A 13,517-nucleotide genomic window follows, 5' to 3' on the forward strand; every position below is an offset into this window, starting at 1 on the left:
ATCTTTGACAGAAATGTTAATGATATTTTTTAAAGATAAAAAATCAAAGCCAATTTAAAGTGATATGACATGATACACCATAGCAGTAAGTTGAAATCTTGAAAATCATTTCAAAAGTCTAATTATTCTTAAATGTTTCATGTTGTGCCCAATTACTGTGTTCTAGATGTCCTATATCATTTCTCCTGTAAAAAAGCAGGTTCTGAGTACATTTTCATTTCTCCTGAGACTGGTAGAGACAGATACAGGAGCTGGGCTACAGGCTGCAGAAAATAAATAGTCCATGTGGAGTAAAGCACTCCTATCAATTTCACCAGTTCATCTAGATTTATTGCATGTGTCCTCATTCTTCTGTTTGACTTCATTAACCGCTACTTCCTGTGATCCTGGATTTGTGTTTTCCCGTGCACATATTGGGAGCCTTCTCTTATGGACTCACCCATCTCTGTTTCTGCTTTTATTCTTGGCTAGATTGTGGCATCAATCTAGATTCTCTCCCAAATCTGATCTCAGTGAGTACTTTTCTTTTGCTGCTCCTAATTTACTGAGTTTTCAGACACAATGAGGGGCCAGGCTTTACTGATGGTACAAACCACATAATAAGTTCCAAATGACTTTGGCGCAGATGTGAGAAAGGGATGAGAAAAACAACAAGCAATGACTTTTCTGGCATTGCATGGGCAAATAATAGGTTGGTTATTAAAACAAAAAAGTAGCTAAACTGCCTTTACCAGAATGATTGTAAAATACACAGACACACACGTATGCACACACATATAGAAGCATACACCCAATTTTACATCCAAGTCTCTTACATATTTAAGCCTGACAAGCATCTATCTGGTGGTATTTTGCTGTTTTATATCTTCGTTTTCTTTGAAATAGAGGTACTTTTGGTTTATTGCATTTGCACAAAAGTCTTGAAAATTTCTCCGAGGGGGATTGCCACACACTGTGTTTTCTTTCCCCTAAGAATGGTGAAGGACAGCTGTAAGTAGACTCTCTTATTCTAGAGAATTGAAAATTCACATTTAAAGAAAATATATTTTAACGAAAAAGATTTTTATTATTCCATTATACAAATTTAATATATTGCTGATTTGGGTAATAAGTATAAATCTAGCCTCATATACTTTTATCAATAGATTTTTCTTTGGCTTAGAATGATTAAAGATAGCAGAGAAAATATGATTCCACAGTTTTGCTATAATGCTTCTAACAGTGCAAATTTATCACAAATTCTATATTTTGACAAGTCTGTAGCGAGGAGTGCGCAGTCCTGCAAATCCATCTCTGGATTTAGTAGTCTTCAACGTCACCAGCACAGATGGCCAGCAGAGCTTTCTCATAATGGCCCGAGGCAAAATTCTGAAAAACAAACAAACAACGTATTTGAAAGAAAATGTGGTAGTATTTCTAATAAAGAAGCATGATTCCTCTGAACTACAGTCAGAAAGATCCATGGGCCATTAATGTTTCTAAAATTGTTGTCTTTTTTCATCTATAGATTTATTATGTCCTGAGAAGTATTCCCAGTAGAAGTTATGAAAAATAATGCCATGGTTATAGGCAATAGAACAAGGTTTATATGAAGTTGATTTTACCCTAATGTGTATTTATAAAAAAGAATAACTTACAGTAGAATTAAATATCCTCAACTTTAGAAAGAGGTGTCCTAATATTATCATTGTAAATCAGCTTCGGGTCTTGGAAGGCAAATTGGCAAATATGTCTCCAAAGACTTAAAAATGTTTATACTCATTAATGCAGTAATTCTACTTCAAGAAATATATCCTAAGGAAATAGTGATCAATTATTGATGAGCACAAAAATTTATATTCAAAAACATAGACAGCTTTACGTATAATAGTGAAAAAGTAAAAGGCAATATTTAATATTGTGGGGGTAGTTTATGGATTTTATAACATACCGTGGAATACCATTATTCAATAAAAGTATTCCATTATGTAGTAAACCACATTAATGTTTATATATATTTTTAAAAAGACAGAACCTACAACAAAATTTCATTACTAGTTATCTGTGGTGGAGAATAGGGGAATTTTTATCTTCTTTTTATGGTCTTCTGTAGTTTCTAAGTGTTTAAAAATAATAATCCCAAGAAATAAATAGAATCCTAAAACCTAAGTTAAAAATCAACTATCATATTAACATTCTGTCATACAAAGTCATGTAATTATAATTCACTTCTTTAAATCCACATAGTAGTGTTATGTTAATTGTATGTAAATAACAGTAGACTTTGAGGTGGCTGTGGTTAATTGCAGTAGTTTATGCATTTAGAAAATGAGTTATGACATTCAGTTCTCAATAAGAAATGTCTATTGACACGAAAAGTTTAGGATTTTGAAGGTAGGAGCAAGGGGAGTTTCATCAGAACAAAGGAGTAAAATTCCTCTTAACTGCTGCATCAAGTACTCCCTTTGGAAACCAATGTGGCCACAAAAGTCCTACAGGGTCGTTTTTTGTGATCCTTTGGACCTTGGGTTGTCCTGTTGCTTCTGGATCACTCTTTCAATAAACTAAAAAGCTCTTTTATGCTACTGAACATTTCAGTGTAAAACAATTTGAACAAGTAACAACATCCAGCTATGTGTGAAGTAGAAGTGAAGATATATGCTCGGTGCCCTGTGCCTGGTTTAATGCTCTCCTGGTGCCATCCTCAAATCCTTTGTAAGTTTTTAAGGAGGAGTCAAATATTTGAATTGTAGATTGGATGCTCCCAAATTACCTATATCAGGTCACATATATCTTAATAATTCTTTGCTAGGTATTATCAAAATCCAGACTAAAGTGTAGACACATCAGAATGAAGAAATGGGCTTGTTTACTTCTGAATCCTTGCTGCTTTGCCCTTTAAGGGCTAAAGGGATAGACGTGGACACAAAGAATTTTACGTTACTCTCAACATTAAATTCCTCCAAATTACCAATTTATGGGATTGGACTGGCCGCCCTGCCTTCTATAACAATATGAGAGGAGACCTGTACTGATCTAAGAAACTTCTTCACCATTAGTGTGGTCTAATTGTAAATGCATTTTTCCTGATACTGGTCACGCTTCAAAATTTAACTGAGAAAGCACGATTACACAATCAGGGGATGAATATTTTACATGACTGCATCAATAATTTATGTTCAAAACACATTAAGAGGAGAAATAAATTCTGTTACTGAGGTGAAGGGACTTCCTCATTTAGCCCCTGTTGATGTACTAAAGTAGATTATCTTTGTTAGAATTGTTAACTTTTAATTTTATTATTAATTTTTTAAATGTTTATTTGTTTTTTAGAGAGAAGCATGAGGGGAGGAGGAGCAGAGAGAGAGAGGGACAGATGATCCGAAGCAGACTCTGTGCTGATGGTAGAGAGTCCGATGTGGGGCTCGATCTCTCAAACTGCGAGATCATGACCTGGGCTGAAGTCAGACAGTTAACCAGCTGAACCACCCAGGTGCCCTATTAACTTTTTAGATTCTAACATGAAGTTATTTATATTAAAGCTCTTATTTCAGTTTCAAAAAGGATAAGATGTGGGTCAAAATCAATCCTGTGTAGATTTACTTTGATGTCATGAAATAGGGATTTTCCATATCTCTCTTTGTATCGTTTCCTGATGGTCATCAGGTCTATTTCACTTCTGGCAATTAGAATCCTGATTACGGTTTTATTATGGAAACCAAAGTCCTAAAAGATAGAGAAAAGGAGAGAAAAAAATTAGAAAACAGTAAGAGTTAATCTGTCTAATATAGACTCATCCTCTTTTCTGTGGCTATTTATACCTCCTGTGCTCCTCAGACACTGGCATCGATCTGGGGAGTGCCCAAGTCACACTCTCAGTGTCCTCTGTGACTTCTCCCTCTCTCTTACTGTGTACATACAGTGAAGGAGTCTACCTATTTGACTTCTTTCATTTGCTTTAATTTATTTTGTTAAAGTATAAATGACATACTATTTATTGCCTATCAGTTCCAGATGTACATCATAATGATTCAGTATTTTATACACTACAAAATGATCCCCCCAAATCTATTTTTTTACCATGCAGTTTTTTGCCATACATTTATTACAGTATTACTGACTATATTCTTTATGCTGTATATCACCATGATTGATTTCTCTCTTAACTGGGAATTTGTACCTCTTAATCCTCTTCAGCTACTTTGCCTATTCCCCCACCCCTCTCCCTCTGTTGTTTCCTGTACCTGTGTGTTTCTGTTTGGTTTATTCATATGTCTTGTTTTTTAGATTCTACACATAAATGAAATAATATGGTATTTATCTTTCTCTGTCTGACTTATTTAGCATAATGCCCTCTAGGTTCATCCATGCTGTTGCCAATGGAAAGATTTCATTCTTTTTTATGGCTGAGTTATATTCCAGTGTGTGTGTGTGTGTGTGTGTGTGTGTGTGTGTGACACATTCTTTATTGAAGGACACAGGTTGTTTCTTGGCTATTGCACATAATACTATAATGAATTCAGGGTGCATATATCTCTTCAAATCAGTGTTTTTGTTTTCTTTCCAATAAATACTAAGAAGTGGAATTGCTAGATTGTATGGTAGTTCTATTTTTAATTTTTTGAGGCAACTCCGTACTGTTTTCCACATTGGCTGCACCAATATACATTCCTACCAACAGTGTATGAGGTTCTCTTTTCTTTACATCCTTGCCAACACTTGTTATTTTTTGTCTTTGTGATAATAGCCAGTCCAACAAGTGTGAGGTGATATCTCCTGGTTTTGATTTGCACTTCCCTGATGATTAGTAATACTGAGCATCTTTTCATGTGCCTGGTGGCCATCTGTATGTTGCTTCTGGTGGGACTGCTGGAACCTGTGTGTGGGTGAGGGGGCCCAGGACATGCTGGGGCGGCTCTAGCAGGCTAGGTAGAGCACCCGCACCCTGTTGGTGTCTCTGCTATCAAGGTGTTCATTCACACCTCTGACCTGGAAGGAGTTCGAGCAGTTCCTCGTCTATTTGGTGACTGCTTTAAGATTAATGCATGAATTTCCTTTACTTAAAGTCTAGTTGTCCTTTAAATCACTGTTTCTTCACTGTGCCCAGGGCAGGCAGTCTGTGCATCAGCCCCTCAGTGATATCCTTTCCTACTACAGGTCTTTGTGTCGGGATTACTATGTCGCCAACTCTCCCTTTCTTCTCTATGTAGACCCTTTATCTCTTGTTGTGCAGAAGCTGTTCAGCTTTCAGTTCTTCTTCAGGAGGAATTGCTTTCTATGTCAGTGTAGATTTGCTGTGTTGGTGAGAGGTGGTGTGTTCAGGGCTGATCTTGGGACCCTTTCAATTTTACTTCTTAAATGCCCCATAATTTCTATTTCCATCCAAATAGATGTCACGGGCCCTCATCATTTCACCCTGATTCTGCAAAGTTCCTTTTTTTAACAACCAACTTTCACACTGTCTCCCTCACACTGCATTTTGAAATACAAATCTGATCATGTGCTCTTTCTAGGCAGAAATTCATGTAGGCCAGGGAGACAGGTGGGTTTCGAATTCTGTTGGATGAACATTGGTATGTCTGAGTGAGACAGCAGTTACATTTTTGTTTTATAGTCTATTATTAAAAATTGTAAAAATAAAAATTCCAGGTATTTGAAATGCTTGCTGATTTAAACTCAAATACTGAAAAATACAAACATCAATTTCTGTATACTAGCTTCAGAAAGAATATTGCTTGACAAACCAATTTTGATTTGTCTTTACAAATGGAGTAATAGGGACATCCAGTGGCCAGTGAGCATAAGTTTTTTTGAGCATAATATAATATTTAATGTCTGAATGTTTTGGGAATAGAGCAGCTAAGCAAATTTTCATAATTTGATGTGATTCAATTAAGTGATTTACCCAACTTTCCATATTTCAGTTGTGTATCATTCATTAGTGTGCACTGGAGAAATATCTCCATAGACGCTCTTTGTTTAGCAGTTGTGTAAACAGCTTTGGCCAATATTTTACATTTGAGTTTATCATATATCAACAACTCAATTCCTCGAATATACAATCTTCTTCTTTACCTCCAAACCAGTTGTGAGTACACATATGTTTATTTTTGCTTTGAAAGACACACAGAAAGAATAGGATTTTTATTTATTATTAGAATAAGTAGCCCTCAACTTGGGCAAATTTGGAATCAGAGTAATTTGTGCTTCTTTTCCCATGGTCATTCACAAGTGAAACTTCATTCTGGTTTTGGGGAAGGACACTAGTGAAATCATTCAGCAACATTGCCCAATACATTATTTAAAATTTTATTTAATCAAATCTACTTTTTCTGCTTGGAAATAGAATAAAATAGGGGAAGGCCCTGAACATTAATCTTATTTCTGTGTTCTGAGGATACATAGCTTATTGTACATAAATAAAAAATATTCATTACACAAGATATATAATAGAAATATTCTTGAATATTATATTATCCCAACATGCTAACTACTTTTAATAAACTGGTTGGGGTAAAAATTACTTTGGGGATAAAACACTGAGTATTAAAATTGCTGTATTACTGACTTAAAAATAATTTTCACTGAGTTTTTGAAGCTATGATATATGTACATTGATTTGATTCAGAACTTTTCTTTTTCAAAATTTGGGTCATGCACGTTATGAATAAAGTGTGCACTGTCTCATGCATTTAAGTGTTTGTTTCTTAAAAATAAATGCACCAAAGGATGTGTGGTTGACTAGCACAATAAACTATGAAAAACATTCTCATTTAATTACAAAAATGGATTTAGAATTTATTGTTTTCTAGCCATCTCTTTTTAAGTGTTTTTTAAGATAGCACTTTATGTTTAAAAATAACCACTAACATTATTTTGTGTTTTTTTAAAAACATTGAATTCTATTTTTGAACTTGTATGCAAATATATTTATTTCAAACAATATATGTTCAATGTATTATACACCAGAATGAGACCCACCAAAGTAATAGTGCTCTGCTTTCTACACAAATTGAGTTACCTGAGAAGTATGACTCCTTATGGCCTATCTCCCTCATGTGCTTTAGCTAGTGATTTGAGAAGGTAAACATGATTTCTGGAGAAATTTTAAAAATATGTGGGTCATACTTACATGGATTGCATTATATAGCCTATAAGCAAAGTAGGCTGGTTTGTCTCGAACACACAGAACTAGAAAAAAATCAGAGAGAAAAAAAGAAAGTTTGAAAGTGACAATATATATTTTCTTCAGAATTTGGGAAACAATGAGAATACTTCTTCTTTTCTATTAAAATCCTAGAAGAGTGATACTTTTTGAGTTCTCTTTGGCATCCTTCATTGTACTTTGCACTAAAATTTTTACATTTAGAATAGTGGTTAAGACCATAATACATAGAAAAATGTAAAGCAACAATATTATGATGACTCATTCAGATTTTCATTTAATTTATCTCTACCTCTTGGAGATCTCTAGTTCCTTCACAGAGCCTAGAGAAGAAAGCCGTGTGCTCTTTATTTGAAAATTAAATAGAGCTTCAACGAGATGCAGCTTTATAGACCACTATTATAGATTTTTATTATAGAATTCAATGTGCAATTGGTTCATTTTCCCAAGTCTTATTCTTTTTTAATGTTTATTTATTTATTTTGAAAGAGAGAGAGAGTGAGTAGGAGAGGGGCAGGGACAGAGGGAGAGAGAGAGAATTCCAAGCAGGCTCTGCATTGTTAGCCTAGAGCCTGATGTGGGGTTCAATCTCACAACCTTGAAATCAAGATCTGCACTGAAATCAGGAGAGGGACTCTCAACCAACTGAGCTACCCAGAGGCCCCTTCCTAAAGGAATTTTTAATCCCTTAGAGACCTGTGAGTAGATCTAAAGTCTCTTGAAGAAAAACTGGATGGGCCATAAGGACCTAGACCAGTGTTAAGAGTCATGTAATCAAAAGTTTTATGGCATTAGAAGCACCAAGAGCCTACTTAACGATTGTCCTTGATAGAAGTCAGTTGATGATTCACTGACATTCAATATTGTCTATTTGAATATGTGAATAAATTAACAAATGAGTAACATATATGAGGCTTTAGCTTTTAGGCAAATTAAAAGAATCACAGCGGTGTTTTCTCTGTAATTCAAGTGATAATTTTAGGTTATGAGACGATACCTTCATATTTTCCTTATAACTGTGAACCTCCTAGCATTCCTGAGTCACTGCTGGAATGCGGGCACCTTAAGGACAGGGGATTTTTGTGTGGCTTTTGTTGTTTCACTGTTCCATTCACAGTGCCTAAATCAATGGCCAGAATAGTAGATAACTCAATAAATGTTTATTGAATAAATGAATAAACCAGTTACATTGTTTTCTAGTATCTCTCATCCAGTATGTCTTCTCACTCACTGCTATGTTTGTGGTGTGGTCTACAGTGGAAAAAGAGCTATCTTGAACTTCAGACGATATGAGTCCTAGCCATAACTTTGTTGCTCATTACTTGATAGACTTTGAGGCCATACTAACCTCCTTGGGCCTTGTTTGTTAAATGAATTGTAATAAGATACATGGTGATTAGATTATCTTGAGAATTAGACCATCTAAAAGCACCCTATTCTCAGAAACACACACAACTATTCATTTATCATATACTATATCAAGGATTTCATAGATCCCACCAAACCTTTTCATGGAACCCTAGCATAAAACTCTTTGACAAGCTAAGCTATACAAATTCTGTTACCTCTCCACTCCAGCGCCCATGTGTCTGTGCTGTTCTAAGAATGAAAAATCATACTATCCATTTATTCAACAAATATGGGATTACTTGACGTGTTTTCTGTGGGGACATTTCACAAAGACCCTTCATTAACAGTTCCTGCAATGTGTGCTGTCACGTCACAGCGCAGAACAGCACAAGGTACAGCACGGGTAACTTAATAGCGGTTGTTAAGGAAAACTACCATTGTTTTCCTCTCTATGGGAAGATATCTTTTCTTTGGAAAGAGCTAGAGGTATGTCTCTCTCACAACAGCCTGCAGAAATCGCTACTAAATAACAATGTTTTTTATGGTAAATCTTTTTTTATGGTATAACTTATCCCTTAAGGCAAAATATTAGAGATGGGGACAAAAAATTCTTTTCCTCTTGGAGAAAAGAAAGCCATATTGCTAGGATTTACCTGCTCCTTAACAAGGGAATGGAAGTCAATAATGAATTTAAAGGTGTGAGATCCCAATTACCTGAGGGAGTATCTGAGAATTCAGCATTTCCTAGTACGAAAGTTGTACCTGTTACTAGGGAACGGTATTAATTCATTAAAGTTATCAACTTGCCATATTAGTGCATTGTATCAGTAGCGAATGTACCTTTCCTCTACAGAGTTAACTTCTTTACTAAATCATTAAATTCAGGGGAAAGGGACTCAATGAAGAGCATACTGATGCATCTTTAATTCAATCAGAGTTAATTAGCATTTATTCTGGGATAAAAGGTCTGCTATAAGCCAAATAAATTATTACTTACCAATTGCAACTAGCAACTCTTGGAAGTATCCATCATAACATTCATTAATGGCATCTACTAGGTCTTGCCCAGAAATATTTTGAAATTCCTGGAAAACTTCAAGAAATTGATACAATTCAAAAGAGAGTTGTACATATTATAAATTTAAAATATAAATATTGATTAGATTGCTATAAATATTGAATGTAAATAAAATGGTGCAGGTTGAGTTGGAGTAGGCTGATTTTACACATTTTTATAGCGTTTTATATATGTAGAACAAAATTTAAATAAAAGGGACGGAAAGGTATAGAAGTCAAACAAAGTGCCAGCTGATATTAATGCACCTTTAAGACCAATAAGGCAGCTTCACATAAATTGTGACATTAATAATAATCTCCTTGACTTGTAATGGACTAGTTAAACCATGTTCACTGTACTCTTCAAGACAACATACAATATGCCTAATAGGAAATAGCTAATATATTTGAGTAAATTCTCCATCAAAACCAGAGATGATTTTAAAAGATTCATTATTTAAGGATTATGTAATTCAGTTATCGGAAAAATAAAATTATAAGAGAACTTTATTCCTTAGCAATGTCATTAGATGAGACAAGTCTGTATAAACATAATTGAAAATAAGTACTTTTGTGATGAGTATGTGTAACATTTCCCTTTTCTTTCTTCCAGTTAACTACTTGTTTTTTATTACACAATCAGTTAAGTAGCTGAAAAGGAACTTGAGTAACAATTACCCAGCCACAGTTGTTGATAACTTTTGTTGCACAGGATCATTTGCAGCATGGTTTTGTGTTCCCCTGTCTTCTGTTGACAGGCTTCCCACAGGACCTGAAACATCATACAGCTAGGAAGTAGCACCACAACCACCCCAGACCATTTTAACAAAGGTTTTCCGCAGTCATTTTGAGATCTGGTTGTAGTTACCATTGCATCCTGAGCAGCCATTGTAGGATCTGCATATCCTTCCTCTCTGGTTCCCTGTAAAATATGCACAGGTTTTCCTTTGTAAATTTTCTTAATTAACAGTCCATATAGGATAATTCGTATAAAAATCTTTGGTAATCCCTGAGAAAGTTCTATCATTATTTGGAGTCTACATTTGTTGAACACTATATGAAATATAGGTCCTTTTTTAAAATGTGGGGTTTTAAAATGTTTATTTATTTGGGGGAGGGGGGCAGAGAAAGAGGGAGAGAAAATCCCAGGCAGGCTCCATGCTATCAGCACAGAGACTGATGCAGGGCTCCATCTCATGAACCATGAGACCATGACCTGAGCTGAAATCAAGAGTTGGATGCTTAACTGACTGAGCCACCCAGGTACCCCTAAAAATGTAGGTTTTATGTTTTTCTTTGCAGCAGTGGTAATCTTTCAAAGATGTTGAAATGTTTTTTTACCCTTCCAGCTCTCTGTGCAGTATCTCTTCCCATCAAACTGAGCATCCAAGGTCTGGCAGTGGGCAGTACAAGCGGATTTAACATTATTAGTGTAAAAATGCAGAGACAAAGAATGAGTGAATATTCAGTCCCTGACTTGTAAAATAAGATATGTATAAAATAATCATGAAATCCAAATTTTGTAGAGTAAGAATATTTTGCAAATTTGTTTCATGCCCAGCACCACCACCCCTTTATGGCCAAAGAGATTGAAGAGATTCCCATCACAAACAGGCAGGAAGGGCGGCGAGCCAGTGCAGGAGCCTCTGGTCCCCAAGAATTATGATGACAAGAGGGGAAAAAGAATTAGGAGAGATATGATGAGATAATCCATTTAACCTTTCCTTTGGTTTGAGATCTGGAGGGAAGTTTTGTTTTTGTTTTTGTTTTTGTTTTTTGTTTTTTTAAACTATGCTGAGAGAACAGTGAGGATATAGTAGCTTTTGCTCCTATCTTCTTTTTGGACTCTAGAAATGGCCACATTGTAATGAACTCAGTGATATAGCAATATGGGGCAGAAGAATACCCTAAGTACAACTCTCTTGAATTAATATCAATCCCTAAATAGGATTAATAGTGCCTACTTATCTGCTCCTGATGGAGAAAATTTCTTATCTCAATCAAATTTCTTAGCTGTTCTTGATGGAGGAACATGTATGTTAGTTGAGAACATGGCTGGGGAGCTTGACAGAGTTTTTTGCAGTTCTAGGTATAAGAAATATTTTTTTGAAACATAGATTTTTGACTTTAAAGTTGAAATGGTGCTCGTCTGTTTGCTTCTTTGTGCAGTTAATTAACAAAAGCACTTAAACAGACCGGTAGATTTTTTAAAAATGCTAATAAGGTAAGTTTGTGATTTAGCTTTTTCCACCAAGGTAGAGTCAAGCTGATTTCATCATGCAAAAAGCCTAAGACAGCAGCATGGTGTGTGCAATTGATGTAAATGCCAGAGAAATGGTATAAATGAGTATAGAATTTGGGTTAGGGATGAAATAAAACTGTGAAAAGAAGAAATTAAGGGGCTTAAAACTTAGCTGAAAATATTTGGACAAAGTAATTTGAATACAGATGATCACTGAAAATTGATGTCAGTAACATCCTCTGAAGTCTCACTGTACCAGTTTCAGAAACCATTGTAAAGAAAATCCTGACAGCCAAGATGAGGAGTAAGCATCCAATCGGGTAGTTTCCATTCTCTCTGTGAAAACATTTATCATCTCTAGTGTGATTTGCACACACTGATTAATTAACCTCCAAGTGATTAATTTGTTTAATTATTTGACAGATAATTAGATCTCCTGTAAATCTAGTTTAATAAAAGCATGCACAAAGTGTTGAAAGCTCATTTAATGATTGGCATTCGTTTTCAAGAAGGTGTTCTGGCTGAGTTGTTTCCTTATTAGAAATATCCCTTTTGGAAAATACTGTGAAGATTAAATAAAAAATCTCTCCCAGAAAATATGACAATAATTTTCAACACTTTCATTTCATCAATACCTGAAGGCTCCTATGCTTCAATTCCCGCAATCTCTATTAATTCACAAAAAGAGGTGTGCCTAATTTTCATGATGTTAAAAAGATGAAAGCCATGGACAGCCTTTACTTTGATTCTGAAAATAGAAATGTAGAGGGAAGTAGCGGATGTTATTACATCTGAAGAATTTTAAAGTACTTGTATTGATAGGGAATTGAAAGAAAAAAGGGTTCACATTCCTTAAATTACAAAACCAATTTCTCTAATCTGAATCTCAAGAAAGTTTAAATAATAAATATAAGGACATAGAAGCAACTTATAATAGAGTCAAGTGGAAAAGAAATATAGAATGTTACAGAGTCTATCTCTTATCTATCTATCTATCTATCTATCTATCTAGCATCTGGCATCTACCTATCATCTATCTGTCATCTATATATACAGAGAGAAAATGAGAAAGAGAAAGACGGAGACAGATCGACAGACACAGAGAAAGAGAGAGAGAGACAGAGACAGAGAGTGACAAAGAGACTGAGAAAGAGAAAAATGATCCTGACTACAGGGTGAAAAAGGTATTTGGTTACACTGAAACAGCCCTTAGTTATCTTGTCGAAGCTCTAAACTGCACAACCCTTTAGGGAGGAATTCCATTTCTTTTTTGTAAAATGTCTAGAACGATTCTCTCTGAGTGGTGTGCACCCCAGTGGTCAGAAGTGATAAACTTTTTCAACTCCCTAATTCACTTTTTATCTTTTCCTAACCTTCTAAACTTATTGATCCAAATGCTAAATCAGAAGCTCCCAACTGAACAGCCACTGATGTAGAAGTCAGGAGTCAATGGGAAATCTTCAAAATATTTAAAAATCTAAGAGAAATTATACATTTTAGTAAGCAGTGTGAATTACCATGAGACTTCTGGTCTTCAAAAAGACTATTATTAAAGAAGATTGTACTAAGATAGACCTTTTATGTGTATTACTTCCATTCTCTATTGTAGTTTAAGTACTTTTTCTGAAATCCATATTATTTTATACTAATAAAGTGTGTTTTACGTTTATAAGACGAATGTACTGTGAAACCTTATAAGTATATAATCTTTGAGTAAACTTTATT

The 13,517-nt window shown here is 34.9% G+C and overlaps 1 protein-coding gene across 1 annotated transcript in view; it reads right to left on the reverse strand.

Annotated features, from left to right (window-relative positions):
• Window positions 1-1,138: 1,138 nt before the first annotated feature.
• The window catches only part of ANXA10 (annexin A10), a 57,011-nt gene continuing 44,632 nt past the window's right edge, over window positions 1,139-13,517 (reverse strand). The window contains exons 7-12 of the mRNA XM_039251507.1: window positions 10,419-10,472; window positions 10,229-10,322; window positions 9,492-9,587; window positions 7,112-7,170; window positions 3,583-3,705; window positions 1,139-1,368 (exon numbers count right to left, since the gene is read on the reverse strand). Of these exons, the coding sequence (XP_039107438.1) occupies window positions 1,300-1,368; window positions 3,583-3,705; window positions 7,112-7,170; window positions 9,492-9,587; window positions 10,229-10,322; window positions 10,419-10,472 (495 nt within the window). The 3' untranslated portion in view covers window positions 1,139-1,299. The remainder of the gene's footprint in view (window positions 1,369-3,582; window positions 3,706-7,111; window positions 7,171-9,491; window positions 9,588-10,228; window positions 10,323-10,418; window positions 10,473-13,517) is intronic.

This window comes from Hyaena hyaena, unplaced genomic scaffold, assembly GCF_003009895.1.
Source record: "Hyaena hyaena isolate Hyena2069 unplaced genomic scaffold, ASM300989v1 scaffold_391, whole genome shotgun sequence".
NCBI classification, from domain to species: domain Eukaryota; kingdom Metazoa; phylum Chordata; class Mammalia; order Carnivora; family Hyaenidae; genus Hyaena; species Hyaena hyaena.